At 39.5% G+C, this 22,987-nt stretch overlaps 1 protein-coding gene across 3 annotated transcripts in view; it reads left to right on the top strand.

The window, feature by feature from the left end:
* Window positions 1-19,497, top strand: part of DHX9 (DExH-box helicase 9) — a 43,529-nt gene extending 24,032 nt beyond the window's left edge. For all 3 annotated transcript variants that reach the window (XM_036272152.1, XM_036272153.1, XM_036272154.1), the window contains 16 exons: window positions 1,528-1,669; window positions 2,280-2,362; window positions 3,635-3,791; window positions 5,890-5,990; window positions 7,477-7,690; window positions 7,866-7,960; window positions 8,236-8,309; window positions 9,447-9,599; window positions 11,306-11,466; window positions 12,230-12,341; window positions 12,921-13,082; window positions 13,172-13,299; window positions 14,692-14,921; window positions 15,093-15,208; window positions 15,931-16,131; window positions 18,856-19,497. In XM_036272152.1, coding sequence (XP_036128045.1) covers window positions 1,528-1,669; window positions 2,280-2,362; window positions 3,635-3,791; window positions 5,890-5,990; window positions 7,477-7,690; window positions 7,866-7,960; window positions 8,236-8,309; window positions 9,447-9,599; window positions 11,306-11,466; window positions 12,230-12,341; window positions 12,921-13,082; window positions 13,172-13,299; window positions 14,692-14,921; window positions 15,093-15,208; window positions 15,931-16,131; window positions 18,856-19,192 — 2,466 coding nt within the window. In that variant the 3' untranslated portion in view covers window positions 19,193-19,497. The remainder of the gene's footprint in view (window positions 1-1,527; window positions 1,670-2,279; window positions 2,363-3,634; window positions 3,792-5,889; window positions 5,991-7,476; window positions 7,691-7,865; window positions 7,961-8,235; window positions 8,310-9,446; window positions 9,600-11,305; window positions 11,467-12,229; window positions 12,342-12,920; window positions 13,083-13,171; window positions 13,300-14,691; window positions 14,922-15,092; window positions 15,209-15,930; window positions 16,132-18,855) is intronic.
* The last annotated feature ends 3,490 nt before the right edge of the window (window positions 19,498-22,987 follow it).

The raw sequence follows: 22,987 nt of genomic DNA, 5'->3' as shown, positions 1-22,987 counted from the left end.
CATGGAATGCTTTTTATTCAGTGTTGGTGAGGTACAGAATATTGACCACTAGTAGTCAGTAAAAAGCTAGCATAGTTCAGCAAGTCCAGGCACATAAACCAGCTAGAATATAAGCTCAGAAAAATTCAATACATTGTGTTCAAGAAGGCATCTTTTAATCCCTTATCTTTGGCAAGGGTAAATAGGAACTAAGTGATTGTACACTTAGCCTATATTTGTTACTAGCGCCACACCCTAAGGTACTGTGTATTAGTGATATAGGAATTACTAAATTGTGTTTTATGTTAATTCAAAGGTATTGATGGTTCTAGTGAAGTTATTGTTTTGTTTATTTTTTAAGCTTCTATCAGCCTTTGATTTCCTAGATAGCCATGTCATAATCTGGGATATCTTAATATAGGTACTTAACTAGATCTTAAACTCAGAAATTGTCGCCAGGAACTTTTTGACAAAATCAAATTCAAGGCAGCTTAGAAGCACTCAGTCTTTATAAATCTTCACATACCTATGTGGTTATACCTTTAGGATGTGCACCCACCAAGTAAATAATGCTTTGTGTGCTAAGAAAATATGGAACTCTTCAGAACAGTTTTCAGAAAAATCAAGGTCCAGCACTTAAAACATTACCCTATATATAGATAGCATTCCCTTTAAGAGTCAGCATTTTTATTGCTGGAAACAGTAATGTACAATGTTTCCGCCACTGCATAAGCTCATCAAAAACAGGAGTGATTTCATTCTGTGTCCTGTCTCGCCCCATGTGTAGCATCTGATGCAAAATGCAATGAGTGCTTCCTTTATGAATTAGTGAATGGATGAAAGACAGTGGGTATGGCAAAAGAGGAGATTGCTCACCTTCCCGGTACCCAGGCGTTTTAGTTAAATTTCTTAGATTTGTACCTTCACTATGGTTGGCAGTTAAAGACAAGCTCCCCAACTGTGCTCTTTCCCCTTCCTTGCTGGAAAATCACTCTGAAGGTCATTAACAGTTTAGGCCAGTGGTGAAGAAATTGTATTTTCTATAAAAACCTTTGATCACTTTACAAACAAAATGAAAAATGGCATGTTTTTATGTCTGCCATAGAATTAAGTGGTAATTTTTTTTTTTTGTCCCAAATTTCAAAAAATAAATAAAATTTGGAACTTAAGATAGCATTACTGCTACCCTGGCCGGTTTGAGTGTTTGGAGAGTTGGCCTGTAGACCAAGAAGTTGTGGACCCAATTCCCAGTTAAGGGCATGTACCTTGATTGCAAGTTCAATCCCCAGCCCCAGTCAGGAGGCAACCGATTGATGTGTCTCTCTCACATTGATGTTTCTCTCTCCACCCCGCCCCCCACTTTAAAAAAAAAAGGAAAAGTATCCTTGAGTGAGAAATAAAAATTAAAAAAAAAAATAAAGATCATTACTGTTATTTACTGAGCTGGCAGTGTTACAGATTTACTGTAATAATTTAGTAACCCTGATAAACAAGTGTAATTGGTTTTAGAGCTTTCAAATCACTTTTCTTTCTTTTTTTCTGTCTCAGCCTAGAAGAATCAGTGCCGTTTCTGTGGCCGAGCGAGTTGCATATGAGAGAGGAGAAGAACCTGGTAAAAGCTGTGGCTACAGTGTGCGGTTCGAGTCTATACTTCCTCGCCCTCATGCCAGCATAATGTTTTGTACTGTAGGTCAGTAATGGGTTTATTTTGGTCTTTCACATGGAGTTAGTTATTTTTAAAGAAAACTTGGTAATGGCACAGAATGGCTGGAAATTATAAATCATAGAGCCAGTCTCAGAAATCTTGTTTTAATATAACTTTGGGCAGTTTTTTTCCTTTATGAAGAGCATGATATATCTGCTGGACATTGTAACTTAGAAAAATGAAATCAGCTTAAGTCACTAGAATTATATCTTTTAATTCTCTATTCATTAAACAAATATATTTCAGAGTTCTCATTACCTTTTTATTAATTTTAAATATGTGGATGATTGTTTCTTAAAATGATGCTAAGGTTGCCCAGCTGGTGTGGCTCAGTGGTTGAGCATCGAACCATACACCAAGAGGTCACTGGTCAGGGCATGCAGGAGGCAGCCAGTCAGCGTTCTCTCTCATCGATGTTTCCATCTCTCCCTCTCTCAAATTAATAAAGAAAAAAAAAATAATAAATGGTGCTGGGGTTATATTAGTTGAATCATAGTTGATTGATTAAAAACTTGTTTCTCTGCACTTTTCTATCCTCCCTACTTTAATCAACCTAGAAACTCATCTCCAGTGTTACTCTGATTTTCTTTTCAAGGTGTGCTCCTGAGAAAATTAGAAGCAGGCATTCGAGGAATCAGTCACGTAATTGTAGATGAAATACATGAACGAGACATAAATGTAAGTAATTGAGCATTTATGTTAAGGTACTAATGCTAATATTCTGAATAAAAAGAAATCAAAATAGAATGTCTATTTTTTTCCCCCACTGTTTGCATATTCTATCAAAACTATGAACTTTAGTCACTAAGATGTTGAACTTTTTTTTTTGCTGAGGCTATTAAACTTTTTTTTGAACGTTCATGGCAAATGCACAATAGTAAAATCTGGAAACAACCCAATTACCTGCAATAGCTACCACCAGATACCTGCTGGTGAATTGATTGGTATATTCACAAATTGGGGTATTAAACAGTCATTACAAAGAATAGCTAATAACGTGGATGAATCTTAGCAGTGCTACAGTATGTGAAAAAGGAAATCTCAAAGATTATATAAAATGCATATTCCCATGTATGTAGATTTATATGTAAGTATAAGTATTTGTATAGATGGGATGAAAGCTATATATATGGAAAGGAATATAAACAAAATATTCAGTCAAAGAAAGACAAGTACTACATTAAAACAGATCCAGAGACATGGAAGTAGGGAACAAACTGACAAACCTCGGGGAAGAGGGAGAGGCAGTGGGTGGTAAGAGATAAACCAAAGAACTTATGTACATATATGCATAACCAATGGATACAGACAATAGTGTGGGCAAGGGAGGAGAGGGAGTCAATGGCGGGGGGTAGGGGAGGACATCTGTAATACTTTCAACAATAAAGATGTTTAAAAATAATAATAAATAAAAGATTCAGGATTGTGGTTTTTGTAGTGGGAGAAGGCAGAATGATGGGTGAGAGGACCACACAGCTAGAGAAAAGTTTTGTCAGAGTTTTAGCAGTTCTAGCTTTCATGTTTTTTGGTGAGTCAGTGGATAAATAATAAATGTCTTGGCCATTATTTTGTTTGAATGAACCAGCTGGGACCTTTTCAACCTTTTTAAGATTCACTTTACATGTGGTTAGATAACTGATTTTTGGCTCATTATGGGTTTCCCCTTTTTTCTAGTTAAAGTTTCTGTCCCTACTAATATAAATTTCAGTGAAAAATTTGAGATGAATTCTTTGCTCTCAAATGTTTTTTCCTCTTCTCTACCCGAATAGCACTCATTTTAAATCCCCATAGCTATTGGCCTACATAATGTTCTTTAAAATACTGTTACTGCATCCCACGGTAAGCCTTTGTTTTAGGCCTTTGCAAGCCTCCTGAGAAATTGAAATTTGGGGGGGTGTCTCATTAACAGGGACTTTTTAATGCAGTTTTGTTTTGTATTTGTTTGAACAGACAGACTTCCTTTTGGTGGTGCTGCGTGATGTGGTCCAGGCTTATCCTGAAGTTCGCATTGTTCTCATGTCTGCTACTATTGATACCAGCATGTTCTGTGAATATTTCTTCAACTGCCCCATCATTGAAGTTTATGGGAGGACTTTCCCAGTTCAGGGTAAGTATTGTGGGGGTGAGGAATGATTATCTCTTGTCCTCAGGAGCATAATTGATCAGTTTCTTAATTCTGGAGATTAAGAAAAATTTCTTTGTATGTTAAAAGACATTTAAAATATAGGTCAAATGAGAATATCAAATGCATCATAGCATTCTTGGGGTTTTAGTCAGGCAGGAGTGAGTACAGTCTGAGGAGGGAGAACAGGTTTCATTCACTACATGCAGAGTTTGCATATCTAGTCAATTTCCTGCCTTTGTAGCCAGACTTAACTTAAAATTATTACAGTCAAGGGTAAATCAGTATCATCTATAGATGTGTATGGGAAATGCTGTTGAAAGTTTAAGCAGCCAGGGTCCAATTACCAAGATATTTTTTCTTAGAGCCAGAGCAGGCAGACTTGAAATGAGATAAAGGTGAACATTTCAAGGTCAGGTAATTCTAATAGTGAAGATTCTGAGAGTTATAAATAGTTTTTCAATTTTTAAAAAGATTTTGTCATCACCATTTTTTAGTAGCTTGGGTTTAAAAAGAATTAGGGCACAATCTAATCGAAGGCATGAAAATAAGCTAGAAAGTTTGTAGTGCAGGTATGAAATGAATGGATAGTTCACGGTGCTACTTTTTGAAATTTTAAAGTAAAGGTAGCTCTGAAGTAAAAGCCAGTGTAGTTGTATCTCACCAGAGTACTAAAACTGCTCTTTGAAAGTACTGGGATTGAAAAAAACAAATACCTGGATGGCAGATAGTAGGAGCCGTGTTTACTGTTGCAGTGAGAGTTAGAGGTAGGAGGGAAGGCTTGGCTGAACCATGGATTACAGTTGGAGACATCAGTAAGAACTAGTATTTTAGATGCAAGTGGATAGATGCATCTGTATAGATACAAAGGGCCGCATACCTTTGTAATTTTGTAAAGGTACATGCAGATTGGTACATTTATGTCACTACAAGTGGATAGATAGAGAATTAATTATAATGAATGAATGCATGGTTAATATACATACATGTATTTTCTAGCTCTATGTGCCCAGCAGCCCTAGAAACAGTGACATCCCAGTAGCAAGGAACGTGCCACCCCCCCAGATCTTATTTCAAATACCATTTTCCGGTTAAAGAACCAGATGTCCTTGGAGAAGTGGCTGATTCTAAAGTTAAGGAAGTGGATATACAAGATGAGCCTGAAATATTTTGTAGTGCCTGAAAGTAAGAGTTTAAAAAAAAAAGTTAAAAACCCCAGTGATGGAGACAAAGGGACTTTAGGAGCCAACTTGAGAGATAAATCTCAGTGACCAAAAACTACAATAGTTTGATCAAAAAAATGTAATAAAATGGGTATTAGATTGTAACTCTAAGTATAAAATAAATGCTCATGTAGCTATATGGTAGCTAAATAAAAAATAGGTAATAAAGACATCTTTCAAACAACATTTCAAAAAACTATGTAGATACTCTCAAAAAAGTGAGAATTTAACTCCCTGTCCTGTGAGTGTGCTGTGTTTAGTGACTTGTTTCCGAAGAGGGGAGTATGGAAAGGGGGAAGCAAGTGTAACTGTAGTGTAGTAACTTGGCAAACACTATCTCAGGTGATCAAGTTTAACATCAGGGATAAGTCATGTTGATAGTGTGTGCCTTGGATATAATGTGAAGAGAATGGCACTTTGGGCCCTTAGGGCTGAGAGCAAATGTTTAGATTATGAGATGCTTTTGGGCCCATTAGAGAACTTCAGGAGCATAATTGATCAGTAGATGTTCTAACCTTTGAGGTCCTTCTTCAGAGCGTAACTGCCACCCCATTGGAGTGTACAATATAGTGCATGTACATAGGAGGCATTCTATGAATGTTTGAACATTTTATATAGATACCTTGACTGGCTTTGTGGGAACATGTGTAATATTCCTAACTCTCCTTCAAAGTTCAGTAGATGGGAACACTGAGTTAGATTGGGAAGAGAGGTTATTGCCACTGGAATTTTTTGGCCATTGTGAAGAATCAGGTTGATAGGTATTAGGTACTTTTGAATTATGAATTAAAAAATGAGTTTTAAAGACTGCTCCATTCTGAAAGTTGATAATACTTAACCTGACTGGATTGTCCTGGCAGAATATTTTTTGGAAGACTGTATTCAGATGACCCACTTTGTTCCTCCACCAAAGGACAAGAAGAAGAAGGATAAGGATGATGATTGTGGTGAGGATGATGATGTAAGTGAATTTTATTAAGACTTTTCATTATGGGCAGGCACATTGTTAGAGAAGAGAATGGATTTTATTAAAAACATGAAATATGTTAGCATTGCAGAAAACTTTTTTAAAAACTATGATGTCTATCTTTGAGTTGATATATGTCACTCCCAAAAGTTTCATGTTCAATGACAAGCTCTTTTCATACCATGATTTAAATAATCTCTGGTACAGAAGTTAAAAGAAAAAGAAACAGTAAGATGTTAGGAAGGCAGAAGCTTGTGCCCCACCCCAGATCTACTGAATTAATCTATATTCTAACTAGATGTTCAGGTGACCCATGTGTATGATAGCAGCTTTCGCAGTAAATAAGACAGACAATTTGGTGAGAGCATTATCAGATGGAGAGAGTATAAACTAGGGAGAGATTTCCCAAGAAAAAACAGGGAAGTGATTCTTATTTTGTAGTGCTATAAAGTTGGACCAGTGATAAGGTAAAAATCCATCTTGGACCTGCAAATAAATATATAAGACAACCAGCAGTGCAGAATTTGATAGAACATAACGGGCTTGGATTGGATATTTGATAGAAAATAACTTGGGCATGGATATTTTCGATCAGAAGATCCAAGGATGTAAATGAAAAGCAAATTAGATAGTTTATCAGGAGGGGGAAAAACCAGTTATGCCTTGGCCAGTTTGCTCAGTGGTTAGAGCATCGGCCCATGGACCAAAAAGTCGCAGGTTCAGTTTTGGCCAAGGGCGCACACCTTGATTGTGGTTCGTCCCTGGCCCTGGTGGGGAGGCAACCAATCTATGTGTTTCCCTCACATCGATGTTGCTCTCTCTGTCTCTCTCTCACACTCTGTCTGAAGATAAATGGAAAAATATCCTTGGGTAAGGATTGGGGGGGGGGGGAAGACCAGTTGTAACAACTCTATTTCCCATTACTGAAGGCTTGGTTTGTCATTGATATTAAGGCAGACTTTTTGGAAAATGTTAACCAGATTATTTCAGAAATAGATGAAAGTGATCAAATCCCTGCCTGCAGAACACTCATTTAAGAATTAAAGGACTTCCAGTTTGGTATGTGATGAGCATGAGAATTACACAGGGAGGCATTGTGTGTGTATAAAGTAATTATATGGTAATTGATACACACAGAGGACCATGAGCAGTTCATTAAACAGGAAAATATTTTTGAAAAACCAGAAGTTTATCGTCAGTCATGAGCCATCAGAAGTTCAGAGTCAAATGTAAGGGTTTGTGCTTAAAATTTAGTCATACCTTATGGGAAGTATTGGTCAGTAGATAAAACTCAGTAGGTCAACAACGTACTGCAGGTTCTACATTTTTGGAAATTAAATTTCTTCTGTATGCCAGAAAGGATTCATCAGCTGGAGTTACAATGGATATTAGGTGTCATTTGAATATTAAGAATAGACATAGGACATTTACCTCGTGAGTTGTAGGAATTGAGAAAGTCCCAAATATGTCTCTTTTACAGGCAAATTGCAACTTGATCTGTGGTGATGAATATGGTCCAGAAACAAGGATGAGCATGGCTCAACTGAATGAAAAGGAAACTTCTTTTGAGCTTATTGAGGCTCTACTTAAGTACATCGAGACCCTCAATGTTCCCGGAGCCGTGTTGGTCTTTCTGCCTGGCTGGAATTTGATTTATACTATGCAGAAACATTTGGAAATGAATGCACATTTTGGTATGAGTCTTTGAATTCGCTCATAAATGAAAGTGAAAATGAATATTTTTGCTTGTGCTCTAGCCAGTATGTGAAAACAAAATTTAGTGTTGTGTCCATTTTTGAGTACCAATAATGTAGAGCGGTTTTAAACTGGCTCCTATTTTTAGACCTTAACCTTTCCATTTTGTTATAGGAAGCCACAGGTATCAGATTCTGCCTCTGCATTCTCAGATTCCTCGAGAGGAACAGCGCAAAGTATTTGACCCAGTACCAGTTGGAGTAACCAAGGTAAACAATGAACATTACAGTTAGGGGGTTGTGAGTAACATAGATATTAAACAAATGTTAATGGCCTTAAAGAGCTATGAAAAAATTGTATTTGTCTACATTGAGGGAAAAGGGGATCTTCTCTCTGAGTTTAATAAGCTTTTCATTATTCAGTCCATGACTGAGTGATTTTTGTAATTCTCTTGTCATTTGTTACATAAGCAAATCAGTCTTTTCAGAACATCATATGGGAAAATAATTCCTGACGTACATTTTTTAATGTCATTTCTTTACAGGTTATTTTGTCCACAAATATTGCTGAGACAAGCATTACCATAAACGATGTTGTTTATGTCATTGACTCCTGCAAGTAAGTTCCCAAGGAACCTGTTAGCGTGGAATCTTTAGAATGTTCCATGTAATATCTAGTGTCAGCAGAATAAAAACACCTTATTTTTAAGTTCTGGGTTCTTATACTATCAAAGTTACTGTGCATTTACATATACTGGACTATAGGCTTATTAACAGTTCCTCTTGGTATTGATCATCACAAATCAAGTATGGGAGGAATTGACAAAACTTAGCACTCTTAGCTTCTGACTGATTCCCAATGCTTTTGTCTGTGGGTGTTTTGCTTACTTTCCAGGTGTTTCCATTGACAACTTCCTTACAGTAACAAGCTGTGTGGTGTATAAAGATTACCGATATTTAGCACATGATAAATATCCTATCTGTAGGACACTCATTTCAGAATTATAAGACTTCATATTTGGTATGAGATGAGCCTGGGAAATACACATGGTGGCACTGTGTATAAAGTATTTATAGTAATTGATACACAGGACAACAAAGTCAAAATTTGGTTATATCTTGTGCCCCTATCCTCTCTATGTAGTCCCTCGGCCTGCCTGGCAGTTGGAAAAGATTTGCCAATGCCCAGTTGAGGGAATGGTGAATACTATGCAGCTGTTCGGTGCCAATCCCAATCATTTAGCGCCAGCGCCTATGTGTAACATTGAAAGTTTTGTGGGTCATGTAGGGTTTACGACCATGCAGGCACTGACAAGGTTGTGAGAAGTGCCCTATATTCCTGGTTAGCACATGACTTTTAGATCGTAGGTAGTGTAGATCATATAATGTCTACTTACATTTATGTAACATCCTGTTTAAGTGTTTTACATTTATTAATTTACTTAATATTTATAAGTAAAAAGCCATATGAGGTAGACAATAATATTATTCTCATTTTCTGATGAGGAAAATGAGGCACAGAATAAGTTAGTCACTTAGCCAAAATCATCCAGCTGGTAAGTGGCACATGTATATTACATTGTCTTTCAGTAAGTTGATAGGAGAGTACAGAATCAAATTCTTATTGGAACTGTTCACAAGTAGACATTGCAGGTAGACATGGCTCTCTCAGAATCATCCCCACTTAGTGGAAGTATAATAGTTATGTATCGGTAGTTCACATCAGTCTTAGAATTAACCACACTCTGCTCTGTAGGCAAAAGGTGAAGCTGTTCACTGCTCACAATAATATGACCAATTACGCGACAGTGTGGGCATCCAAAACCAACCTGGAGCAGCGGAAAGGACGAGCTGGCCGTGTACGGCCAGGGTTCTGCTTTCACCTCTGCAGCCGAGCTCGTTTTGAGAGGTGAGACCAATTGTGGACTAAAGATGGAGGTTGTTTTTAACCCTCTATACACTTCTTCCCTCCCTCCTTCCCCTTCCCTGTCTGCCGGGAACTTAATGAACTAAGTGCATAAATACCTCCAGTTAAGCATATTAGAGGAAACTTATACTTAAGTTTCTTCATGAATAGTTTATAGGGAATAAGCCTGGATTAGAAGATGTAGGTAGAGACCTGGATTTTAATACTGTTTGTGCCTAGTATATCGCATGAACTTAAACATTCACACTCTGTAGGCCTCTCATTTTTTTTTTTTTTAATCCTTACCGGAGAACATTTTTCCATTTTTTTTGTCCAGATAAAGTGGGAGGGAGAGAGAGAGAAACATTGACGTGAAAGGGACACATCAAGTGGTTACCACCCACATGACCCAACCAGGGCCGGGGACAAACTGCAACCAAGGTATGTGCCCTTAGTGGGAACCGAACCCGGGTCTCTTGGGACTGCAGGCCAGCGCTCTAACCGCTGAGCCAAACCCACCAGGGCTGTAGGCCTCTCATTTTATAAAATAAGATTAAGTTATGCCAGGCCGGTGTGGTTCAGTGGTTGAGCATTGACCCATGCATGCACCAAGAAATCTGCAGGTTCGATTCCCGGGCAGGGCACATGCTCAGGTTGTGGGCCAGATTCCCAGTGGGGGCCATGCAGGAGGTGACCAATCGATGCTCATGTTTCTTTCTCTCCTTTTCTCTCTGTCTAAAATTCAATAAAGAAAAAATATTTTTTTAAAAAAGATTACATTACTTAGTCATTCTGTATGTTTCCTCAGTTGTAAAAGAAAGATAGTGTACTACCTAGCACATGGGATTTGTTCAGGAATTAAATGAGTTAATAGTGTAAAATACTGAGAACAATGTTTAGCACATAGTAAGCTCAGTAAATGTTAACTATTGTTATTTACTATTAATTTATAGTAATAACTTTCATTATTTAAATTTCAAAGGGTAAGCCCTGGCCAGTTTCTCTCAGTGGTTAGAGTGTCGGCCCACTGACTGAAGGGTCTTGGGTTTTATTCCCGGTCAAGGGCACATACCTGAGATCCAGGTTTGATCCCTGGCCCCAGTCAAGGTCATGCAGAAGGCAACCAATTGATGTGTCTCTCTCACATCCGTGTTTCTTTTCTCTCTGTCTCCCTCCCTCCTTCCCTTCCACTCTATGTAAAAATCAATAAAAAAATATCCTCTGCTGAGTAGTAACAAAAGTAAATAAATATATAAATTTTAAAGAGTAAGATCTGTAAGATTCAGTCCAGTGGCACTAAAATTACATGGACTAGGAAAGGAGGGAGGCAGTTGTAGGAAAATGTTAGGATTAGCCTGCATCCCCCAAAAAGGTCTTGATACCATTTTTAGCCCATGTTTGTCAGCAGGCGGGAACTGAGAAGTCATGGGCGAGGATAATGACATTTGGGTTTTGGGATACTTTTTTCATTCTTCACTCCTCAGCTGAAAATGCTATCAACCTGAATAAGTGCATAAGCCCTTACTGAATCAGTGTAGAGGGTCTTGTTTAGAGACGATTTTTGCAATAAATATAGAACGTTCTTTGATCATTGTAAGGGGTTGGGGGAAGTGCAGCTCTGTATTTCTGATTATCTCTGCAAAGGTTTTATTAATTAAATGGCTGTATATGCAAGGGAGGATGGTTATTTTATGCTTGTTTTCTCTTAGACTCGAAACCCACATGACACCAGAGATGTTCCGAACACCATTACATGAAATTGCTTTGAGCATAAAACTTCTGCGTCTGGGAGGAATTGGCCAATTCTTGGCCAAGGCGATTGAACCTCCACCTTTGGATGCTGTGATTGAAGCAGAGCACACTCTCAGAGGTACCTACAAATAGACCTAGCACGCGTTAATTACACCATCTGTCTTGTCCTGGCAAGTAACACTTAGTGAATCAAGAAGATACAGTCCACAGGGCTCTGATGCTAAGGCTTCCAGTGTTAGTATGTGCTTAGTATGATCAGGACTAAAATTGAGCAGCATGAGATAAGGAAGAGCTAATGTCTTATTTTCGAAGGACAATGGAGAAAAGGTAGGATAGCATCTCTTAATCAGTATTTAACAATCAGAACATGAATTACTTTTGATACAGTATTTTATGTACATGTCTTAGAACACCTAATTGAAGCGGCATAATATAGTGGAGAAAAATAAGAGCATTGGAGCCAGGGGATCTGAATTCGAATTTTGAGTCTGGTACTGGGTGAACTTCAGACTTGTGCTAAAGATACCATTTCTTTCTCAGAATTATCCATAGATACCGGACTCGTGGCACATAGGCACTTAGCTGCTATTAATGTTTATTACTGTGTTTATAGACTTCTCGTGGACTGTATTCAGGTTTACAACCTGCAAGGTCTAATTCTAGTATGTCTTCATATTAGGTGCTCCAGAATTTGGTTTTGTTCTATTTTTGAGTGAAGAAAATTGTTGGCTGTGGGCATGGTACTGGCACTCGGCCTGACTACTGTGATGAAAACTTCAGTGCACTATCCTAACCTTAATCTATAGAGAAATGTTTCGTCTTTGCCTAGACTAAAGGGTGTTTGGTGCTGTTTCTGCTCACAAAGAAATATCTTCCCACAGAGCTTGATGCATTAGACGCCAATGATGAGTTGACTCCTCTGGGCCGAATCCTGGCTAAACTCCCCATTGAGCCTCGTTTTGGCAAAATGATGATAATGGGATGTATTTTCTAGTAAGTACTTTGTTTTATTGCTGATAGTCAAATGGTTGGACATTTTCAAAGTCTTATACCCTCCCCATAAAAACAAGATGTGCTCAGATCGAGAAACCTAACCATTTTGAAGTAGGGGAGTGGCATACCTTAGGCACTGAAAGAAGTATGAGATGGGGAGGGTATGAACACCTGGGCCAACTTGTTGGGGGAAAGCTCAGGTTTCTCAGAAGTACTACTCCTCTCAAGAGGTTGGTTAAGTAGTTATTCTTGAAATAGAATTAGCATTAGGAAAACAGGTATATTTTATCAGAAAGTTTTGAGGATTAGATTTCATAAGTTGGGGGAAGAGAGAATAGGAAAGGAAAAATACACACTAGTTGGTCATAAGTTTATGGTAAAGATACATCCATTAATATCAGAGCTTATTATTTTTCCCTTTCTGCTTTGGGAGAGAGCAGCTGTAAAGTTCTTTGTTACACCAGTTTCAGTGCCAATAAAGCGGTATCATAGCTAGTCGCTGACCCACAGTTGGCAATACTGCCTGAGGTGCTGGAACAAGAATGTGATTAAGACTGAATTTTCCTGTCTCTGTTTCAGTGTAGGAGATGCTATCTGTACCATCTCCGCTGCCACCTGCTTCCCAGAACCTTTCATCAGCGAAGGAAAGCGACTGGGCTATATTCATCGAAATTTTGCAGGAAATAGATTTTCTGATCATGTGGCCCTTTTATCGGTATTCCAAGCTTGGGATGATGCTAGGTATGGGTTTGGAAGAGGACAGTTGTAAGATCGAGTTTCTAATAGTTCTCTGGGCTTTGAAAATGACTCTTTTTCCCTATTTATTTTAGAATGGGCGGAGAAGAAGCAGAGATACGTTTTTGTGAGCACAAGAGACTCAATATGGCTACACTAAGAATGACCTGGGAAGCCAAAGTTCAACTCAAAGAGATTCTGATCAATTCTGGATTTCCAGAAGGTAAGACTCATACAGTCTTAAGACACATCTGGAGGGACATTTATGTAGAGTATACACTGACAGGGCAGTCTGTCTCAGCTTCATTCAGACTCGCACCCTGTGCTTTCTCTGTTCCTGGCTATTAGTTCTTTGAACTACGGTGGGAATCAGTTTTTCACTTTAATTCAGTCATTTTAAAAAGGAAGCAAAAGGTTATGATACTCAAGTTATAATGTGGAAGATAGATTTAAAAATTGTACTACTTTGGGAGGTTTTTTAATCTTTTTTTGTGTGAAGAGGACCAATCTAGCTTTCAGTACTCTGAGATGAGTAGTTTGTTGAGTAACCTCAAATGGTGGTTTATGAAGTGATTCATCAATCTGCCCATGTGTTCATTTTTACATGTGAAGTAAACCCCTGCCTATGTTACATTTTAAGTGGCTTTATTTAAGAATTTCAGTGTGTGGGCAGTTACAGAGGACTTGTGGTGTAGAAGCAGTGGTCCAGCTGTTCATCTTGATATGAAGTTGTGCTTTCCTTCCCCAACTGGATCAGCAGACAGTTACTCCCCAGAACATTGGGAACTAGAACACAGAACCAAAAGTAGGGCTTGTTAGAAGGTAGTTGGCAGGATGGCGAATTTTAAAAGGATATGATCTAAACTAAACAAAGTAGTTCTGTTGTAAAACTGGCTGAATTTTTAATTTTTTAATTGATATTTTTTAATTTATATCAAAGGAAAGGAAGAGCTTTTTTTATATGATAATAATGTTTGCAACAGTCCTGAGATGCAGATACTATTACCCCATTTTATGAATAAGGAAATGACACAGAAATTGCAATTACTTGTCCAAACTCATTCAATTAGGAGGCTTTAAGACCAGAAGTCAGGTTTGTCTTGAACAAACTATATCCATGCAGTGGGCACTTCGCCACCATTCTTTTCTCAAACGATGGTGAAGTCCTCCTAGAGTGGAGTCTGGTGGAAAACGTCCACCTCGTTCTAGTGGTTTTCCCTTGAATAATCATTCTGTCTTCTCCAGAAGGACCAGCTGTTTAAGAACATCAGAAGGACTACTTTAACTGCTCCTATCAGTCTAACTCTGAGAGTAGATAATTTTGGGCTTTTTTTTTTTAATGTGTGTGTTTTTTAAAAAGTAATCAAACTTTTGTTATGGTTGAGTGTATAAGAACATACAGATATCTTAGTTTTTTTATTGTGGAGACTCAGCAGAATTTCTTCTTGAACTGAATCTGGGTATAAGGATTCTGAAAAGAGAGGAGGTTAGGCAGGTTATTTGAAAAAAGGTTGGAGAAGTCAATTCTCCTACTTCTCTTGAATAGCTTACATGTAATGTGAGGATCAGCCAGATATCTAATTTCTTTTTTTTTTTACACTGTTCCTCTTCACAGATTGTTTGTTGACACAAGTGTTTACTAACACTGGACCAGATAATAATTTGGATGTTGTTATTTCCCTTCTGGCCTTTGGCGTGTACCCCAATGTGTGCTATCATAAGGAAAAGAGAAAGATTCTTACCACTGAAGGGCGTAATGCACTTATCCACAAGTCATCCGTTAATTGTCCTTTTAGCAGCCAAGACATGAAGTACCCATCTCCCTTCTTTGTATTTGGTGAAAAGGTAAGAAAAGATTAGTTTAGAAAAGTTTAGGTTTAAAATTCAAATTGTCTTATTAATATTCAGTGGGAACATGAGTTTTAATTTTCAAAGTATTATTCATTATCATTATGTAGCGGTTGATTTGCAGATGGCATTTCATCTCTTACCCCTTGCCTCTTTCTCCATCTGCAGATTCGAACCCGGGCCATCTCTGCTAAAGGCATGACCTTAGTCACTCCCCTGCAGTTGCTTCTCTTTGCCTCCAAGAAAGTCCAGTCTGATGGGCAGCTTGTGCTTGTAGATGACTGGTATGGATTTTCAGATGTGAACCCCATCAGTTCTGAGAACAGATGTCATAAAATTTAGCTGCTGATGTAACTTCATTTGTAAAGCAAACATGGCAAAGTTTGGTGGCACAAATGAGGTGCTTTACAACTTTGTCATTCTCTTCATTCTCTTTACATCTTGGTAGTATGGCTTATACTTGGTAGTAAGTCTTAAATCAACTGTACCAGTAGCAGTAGATGCATTAGGCATCTATCACCATGAATAATACTACATTAAGGAAGTAGAGCCACACTGGAGCTTGGGTACCTCTTTCATGTTCTCTATATTTTGGTTACAGATTAAGGGTAAGCATATAGTATGCATTTTGCAAAAAAATGGAGTAGAGCTTAGTGAACAGTAAGTAGGCTTAGTCTTATCCTTGAAAATTTACAGAACTCCAACGACCCGAATGTCTTATTTTCTTCCTTTGGAAGCTGAGTGCCCTGTATTGCTAACAGGATTTTGCGGTTTACAACTCTTGCCAGCAGCTAGCAGGGAACTTTAAGACATTAGGGTAGATTATTGTTATTTTCATGCTTGCCTAAGTCTCTGGGTGGAGGAGAGGGGCATCACAGTAGTTGCAAGTATTGGTGCTTGGTAAGAAGTTAAAATTTATTTCATCACTTGCCGTGTGTGAAGTGGAGAGATAATGATTTTTTCCTATGTGTCCCCTCTCATTTTTTATCATTTTTCTCTATTTTAGGATCAGGCTGCAGATATCTCATGAAGCTGCTGCCTGTATCACTGCTCTCCGGGCAGCCATGGAGGCTCTGGTTGTTGAGGTGACCAAACAGCCAAGTATCATCAGCCAGCTGGACCCTGTAAATGAACGTATGCTGAACACGATCCGCCAGATCTCCCGGCCCTCGGCTGCTGGTATCAACCTTATGATTGGCAGTCCACGGTGAGTACCACAGTAACTTCTGTTTGAACTAAACTAAACAGTAATCTTAAAAAGTTCCACAGTTTTTTTTTTTTTTGTTCAGGTAGAGTGGGAGGGGGAGAGAGGAACAGAGAGAGAGAGAGAAACATCGATGTGAAAGGAACACATCGAGTGGCTGCCACCCGCACGACCGACCAGGGCCGGGGACAAACTGCAACCGAGGTACGTGCCCTTAGCGGGAACCGAACCCGGGTCTCTCAGGACCGGAGGTCGACGCTCTAACCGCTGAGCCAAACCGGCCAGGGCAAGTTCCACAGTTTTTTGATAGAGATCTTATTTAAGTTAAAATTCTAGACGTACACTGAATATGAAATTTAGTTCTGATTAACACACTCAGAATAAAGATGTTTACTTTTGTCTCTGTGTTGATAATCTCTTACATCAGTGCATGCTAGAGATCTTAAGGAACCTTCAGTATATACAGGCACATTGTTGGTTCGGTTCCAGACCTCCATAGTAAGACAAGTCACATGAATTTTTGGTTTCCCAGTACATATAAAAGTTACATTTATACTATACTATAGTCTATTAAGTGTGCAATAGCATTATGTGTGAACATTAGATACCTTAGTTTAAAAATACCGTGTTTCTTAAAAATGCTAACCATCATCGGAGCCTTCAATGATTCATGTTTAAGCTGGTAGAGGGTCTTGTCTGTGTGTGTAAAAAACGCAGTATCTATGAAGCGCAGTAAAACAAGGTATGCCTGCTGTGTAGAGTTCAAGAAAGTGACCGAACCCGGTTAGTCCTCGTTCCATAGTGTTGTTTTGCCATCTCCAAAGAAAAGATGATGACGGGTTCAGTTGCTGCTGCTTCAAATGAAAAGCATCAGGGTTTATCTTAGGGACGTAGAAGAACACGAATATCTTAAAGCAAAGAAGTGTGAAATTTCTTTTAAATGTTTCTTTTTTTAAATTTTTTGTACCTTTTAAATTTGTCTTTGTCCACAACTTCTTATTTGCAAACAACTGGTTATCTACAGAAAAGAGTAGTATAGTGAACACCCATACAGTCTCCTAACTTAGGTTCACTAATTTTCAGAATTCTGAGACACTTGCTTTCATGAAAGTATATATTACATACATGCCTACTTCTTTCGCTTTTAAATTTATTAATCAGACACATAGTACTTAGTATGTGCCAAGCACTGTACTAAATGCTTTCCTGATACTAACTCATTAATATCATATGTGATCTACCTATGATGTACATGGATTGTTGTTCTCTTTAATATGAGTAAGGAAATGAGGCACAGAGGAATAAAGACCCAACGATGTACAGCTAGTGAAGGGGAAAGCTGGGTGCTGAGTCAGGCATGACGGCTCCCGAAACGGTTCTCTCATTTATGATGCTTTATGGTTGACCCCAAAACAACATGGATTTAAACTATGTGGGTCCACTGATACGTGGGTTTAAAAAAATAAATAGTCCTCCTTATTCCTGGGTTTCATATCTAAGGATTCAATCAACTGTAGATTGAAAGCAGTGTTTCCAGTCTACAGTTGGGAATTCACAGATGCAGGAGGGCCGACTGTTGCATTGTTCTGTACCGTTTTATATAAGGGACTTGAGCATCTGCAGATTTGGGTATGGGGCAGGCAACCTGAAACAAATCCTCCACAAATACTGAAGAATAACTGAAGTCTCTTGGCAGAGGAGGGGTGGGGGGTCAACACCCTTCACCCCCACATTGTTCAAGGGTCAGCTGTACTGCGGTCCTCTCAGTAGGTCAAATGCATAGAAGTATTATTAAGGAGACTCTTAAAAAACAAATTTGGAAAAAAGTGTAAGCAGATAACAAATGCAGTCCTCATAGATGTTTAGAAAAGGAGCTATTACTTTTGGCAGGAGGGGTGGTGATCAAGGGGCTTCACAGATAATCTCTGTGAAGGACAAAAGTCCAGAAACTAGAAGGGATGAGATAAATGTAAGAACAAGTTCAGGATGTATGAATATGATGGTGCCCTGGGTTGTATAATAGGGAGGATCAAAGTGGGAGAATCGAATAGATTTAGACAGCCAGCAGTCGAGTCAGTAGGAACTGGTGATGAATTGAAATGGGGGCGAGCGCAGTGCAGTGAAGGAATGACGGCTGATCCCAGCCACATCCCTGACTTCGCCAGCTGCCGATTGGTAGTGCGAGTCTCGAAGCTACACAGGAGGACTAGCAGTTTGGGGTGTTGCTGGAGTTGTTGGCAAGACATCTTGATTTCTGCGACTTTCCATTACCCCTCACTTTCTTTGTCACATGAAACAGATTTAGGCATAAACAGATTACCCAGACAGTTTTAAAAACATGTTTCAGAGTCAACGCAGGAAAAATTTGGTGTCAAGATCAAATAAATTATTACTAGCTCCAGGAACCTCTTTCTAACATATTACTGCTTTCGTAGAATGCTCTATAATTGAGCTGAGGGAAAGTGAACGTCTTAAAGTTGTAAAGACTTACTGCCCAAACTGAAGATCTCTGAGAGTGAACCAGAACTTTAGAAAAGCAGATGGCCACAGTGATGCCGTGTCTGTTGTGGGACAGCAGATTCATTTCATTTCCGTTTGTGTTTGTGCAGTTGGCTTTATTTCCTTTATACCTAACAATTTCAAATATGACTAAACGTTTATATTTTGCAACTAGTTGAGAAGTATTAAGGATACTTTGCTGAAGGGCTGGCTTTGTGCTTTTTGTAGGTATGGAGATGGTCCGCGTCCTCCCAAGATGGCCCGATATGACAATGGAAGTGGATATAGAAGGGGAGGCTCTAGTTACAGCGGTGGAGGCTACGGAGTTGGCGGAGGCTATGGCAGCGGCTATGGTGGTGGCTCTAACTCCTATCGAGGAGGCTATGGTGGAGGTGGTGGCGGAGGCTACAGAGGAGGATCCCGCGGTGGCTATCGAGGTGGTGCCGGAGGAGACTACAGTGGTGGTGGAGGATACAGAGGATCCGGGGGCTTCCAGCGAGGAGGGGGCAGAGGGGGCTATGGGGGTGGCTACTTTGGGCAAGGAAGAGGGGGTGGTGGCTATTAAAGCTTGATTATCTTCAGGCCTATGCATAGACAGTAGACAAAAATGCATGCTACCTGTTTTCCCAAGTTGTTTATTTGCTGTTGATAAGTAAACCCATTTTTCACATACTCTGTGGTTCATTGTAGTGTAAGGAAACCAAGCATATAGACACGTTAGTGATTTTGTTTATATTATGTAAAATATAATGATCTGTTATAAAAGTACCAGTTTGTATTTTTTTCTTTAAGGAGTAAAGATTTGCCTTAAAATTAACTTGATATTCTCTTGGCTTTAGTTTAATAAAATAGAAAATAAAGTACTACACCAAATACAGGCAATGTGATTATTGATCTTACACAGAATAATTTTATAATGCCAGCTACATCTCTTAGTTTAAAACATTAGCGGAAAAACTGTTTTTACTGTTTCAGAGTATATGAAGTGATATTATTTATAGTAGAATAATTAGCCTTGGAATGGAATTGTTATTTTTGCAATAAATAGTGGCCAGTACACAATTCATATGGCTCTCTGCATGCAAGTAAGATTTTTGACCTAGGGCTGAACATTTTGGCTTTTTCCCAAGCTTTGTTTTTTTAAAAATCTGAGGCCAAGGTCAGCATTTTCTTTTCTAAGTTAGTTTCCAGTGTAAAAATTTATTAAAAATTAACCTACAAAACTCTGAATAAAGTTATTTTTAGGCAAAGAATGAAGGTAAGTTTCACCAATGCATTAAGTTTATATATTTGACAGTTAATTCTGTCCACATTAACATGCATATATTTCAAAGGGTATTTTTAAAGCTAGTTTATATTAGTAGAGATGTTTATACATTTGTAACACTTTACAGTTTACTAATTTTTTTACATATTCGCATTTGACAAATAGCACAGTACAGTCGAGATTACAAAGGCTTTGGATTAGACAGAACTGGGTTCATTAAGCTGCTTTCTGACACGTAGGTGGTGGTGGGCAAGTTATTTTGCCTTCATGTCTTTTTCATAATCCTGTTCTCAGTCGACATGTTCTGTAGCTTGCCTTCAGCAGTTACTGTTGATAAGCCAAAGGCTCCAGTCTACAGACTCAAATCTGTATCTCCAACTCGGGTTTTCTTTCTGAGCATCAGACTACCGTACTTACAGACAGTATAAATAGCTACCTTAATGGTTATTTACATTTCTGCTTAGATGTCCTACTGAAAATGTTTTCAAAGCTCAGTCCAGTTGACACTTGAACAACACAAGGGTCAGGGCTGCCAACTCCTCACGCATTCGAAAATTCCCTTACAACTTTTTTGACTCTCCAAAAACTTCCTTTGTCCCTCAATATCCACAGGAGTTGGTTCTACAACCTCTTCCCCCTGCCCCTGCAGATACCAAAGTCTGAAGATGCCCGAGTCCCTTACACAGAATGGCATGGAACAATGCATAGTCTAACCCTTGGAAGTACTATTTTCAATCCGTGGTTGGTTGAACTTGTGAATGTAAAACCTGGGCATAAAGAGGACTGTCTGTGGGAAAACTGCATATATGTGGACTCCTCGCAGTTCCAGCCTGTGTTGTTCAGGGTCAATTGTACTTCCAAACTGCAGGAAACCCTCCAATGCACTTTATGCCCTGTGTTCTGTGCCCTCTTCTCTTGTCCCCTCCCCTCCCCTCTTCCTTCCTGCCTTCCTTCCTTCCTCTCTTTCTCTTTCTTTCATTCATCACAGGAGTTTCAGCTACTTAATTGCCAAAGCCATATATATTACCCAATCTAGTCACTTCTACTTCCCAAAACAACTTCCAGTCATGCTTTCTAAAAGCAGCTGCCTACATACTGTTCTGGGTGACATCAATTTGGGTGTAGCCACCTCTAAACTGATCTTTGCTGCCTATAGTCCTGTCTGCAGTGCGTTCCCACACTCGCCAGGGGTCAACATTCCCATACAAACCTAATGTTGCCCTCAGGACAAGGGCTGAACACCTTTCCCTCACTCCTTTTCTACGCCGTCCACCCAGCAGCCCCGCCGAGCTCGGGCTCAGCAACGCAGCGTGCTTTCTTGCGCATTTGGGGGCTGAGAGGCTCTCGGAGTAAAATGGGAGCTATGGACTCTCCACAAAGGGCATGTAACAACTTTTTAATTAAAATTTCAGGTAGTCCAGACAGGGAACCCATAACAACTGATTTGATTCAATCACTGAAAGTATATAGTTTTCTCATTCTCCACTTTAATACTTTAGAAAAATTAGACCCCTGTACTCAAATGTATTGCTTTCTGGTTATAACCATTACATTTATAAGATAATATGCACCTCCCAACTTGGGTGTCTCTTGCAGTCATAGCAGCTTCTGTACCTTGTGCTGCTGAGGAGTGCCTTTCAGTCTTGGTTTGTAGCTATTCGCTACTGACTGCTTCTTCACAAACTGAAAAGAGGTTCTAGCATTACGGTTCCTATTCTGCTCTTCAAATGAGGCTTGACCCTAGCTGCTGCTGGCAAAGCGTGGACCAGAGGAGAGCTCTGCGCCCACCCCCCCCCCCCACCGCCTGCCCCTTACCAAAGGCAAAGGGGTTCTGATTCTTCCTCCTCTCCAACTGTCATCTTCACCTCTAGAATCCTAGCACTGTCATCTTCACCTCTAGAATCCTAGCATTTTCATCCCCCAGCAACTGTAATGAAATGTTCTTCAAGTCCCGGATTTTAAACCTCACTTCAGTCTTTCACGTAAGGCAGAGACCCATTAGTGCATTCTCTTAAAACTATCAGTTACTAGTTGCAATGCACAGTGCAACATAGGCACTGGGTTACTAAGACCCAGTGCCTGTACTCCAAGAAATGTACAGGCTAGTAGGAAATCCAAACGTGTGCACACATGGGAAGGACAGCAGAAATACGGAGCCATCTCTTTAGGTACTAAATCAGAACTTCTTTCAAAAGTACACAGGCTGTGTATTGGATATCTGGTCATGGTGGAGGAAACATCTTAAATCCCATTTGAGGACTAGAGTTAGGATTTTTCTTCCCTTAACCTAGAAAACTGGTTAAGGTAGGTGGTAGGCAGAGTACCACCACCATTACCACCCTAACCCCGCAAGATGTCCACATCCTAATCCCCAGAGCCTGTGAATACTTACTTATGTGGCACAAGGGACATTACAGATGTGATTCAAGTTAAAGACCTTGAGATGGGGAAATTACCCTGGACTATCCAGGAGGGGTCAGTCTAATTATGTAAGTCCTTAAAAGTGGAAGGGCGGACAGGAGTGGGCCAGGGAGAAGAGGCAGCGGAAGTGCACAGCATGAAGGGGACTCGATCCGTTGTTGCTGGCTTTGAAGATGGAAGGGGGTGGCCACGGCCCAAGGAATGCAGTTACCACTAGAGGCTGGGAATAGCCCTTGGCTGACAACCGTCAAGAAAACGTCTGGCCTAAAATTGCAAGGAACTGAGTTGTCAGCACCCAAATGAGCAAGAGAACACCCTCCCCTAGAACACCCTGAAAGGAACAGTCTTGTTAACGCCTTGGTTTGAGCCCAGTGGGACCCATGTCAGACTTAAACCTTCAGAACTGTAAGGTAATTAGTGTTGCCCGAGCCTCTAAATTCGAGGTAATTTGTTACTGTGAAGGGGGAAAGGAGGGGTGGGAAGGTTAAGGAGGGAGATAAAACAGTTTATGAAAGATCCAATTTCTTAGAAAATCTGCTTTGTGCGTGCTTTAGGAGTATGAGAATAGGAGAACACTTCTAAAGTGGGCCTGGGGCGAGAGATGGTTAGAAACCAGTGGTAGCCACAGAAAGGAGGCAGATGCCAGTGAGTGGCACGTTTGCCCCACAAGGC

Source organism: Molossus molossus, unplaced genomic scaffold, assembly GCF_014108415.1.
Source record: "Molossus molossus isolate mMolMol1 unplaced genomic scaffold, mMolMol1.p scaffold_m16_p_20, whole genome shotgun sequence".
Classification (NCBI taxonomy): domain Eukaryota; kingdom Metazoa; phylum Chordata; class Mammalia; order Chiroptera; family Molossidae; genus Molossus; species Molossus molossus.
The sequence above is the reverse complement of the archived record's forward strand: the minus strand, read 5'-3'. Positions and strand labels throughout refer to the sequence as shown.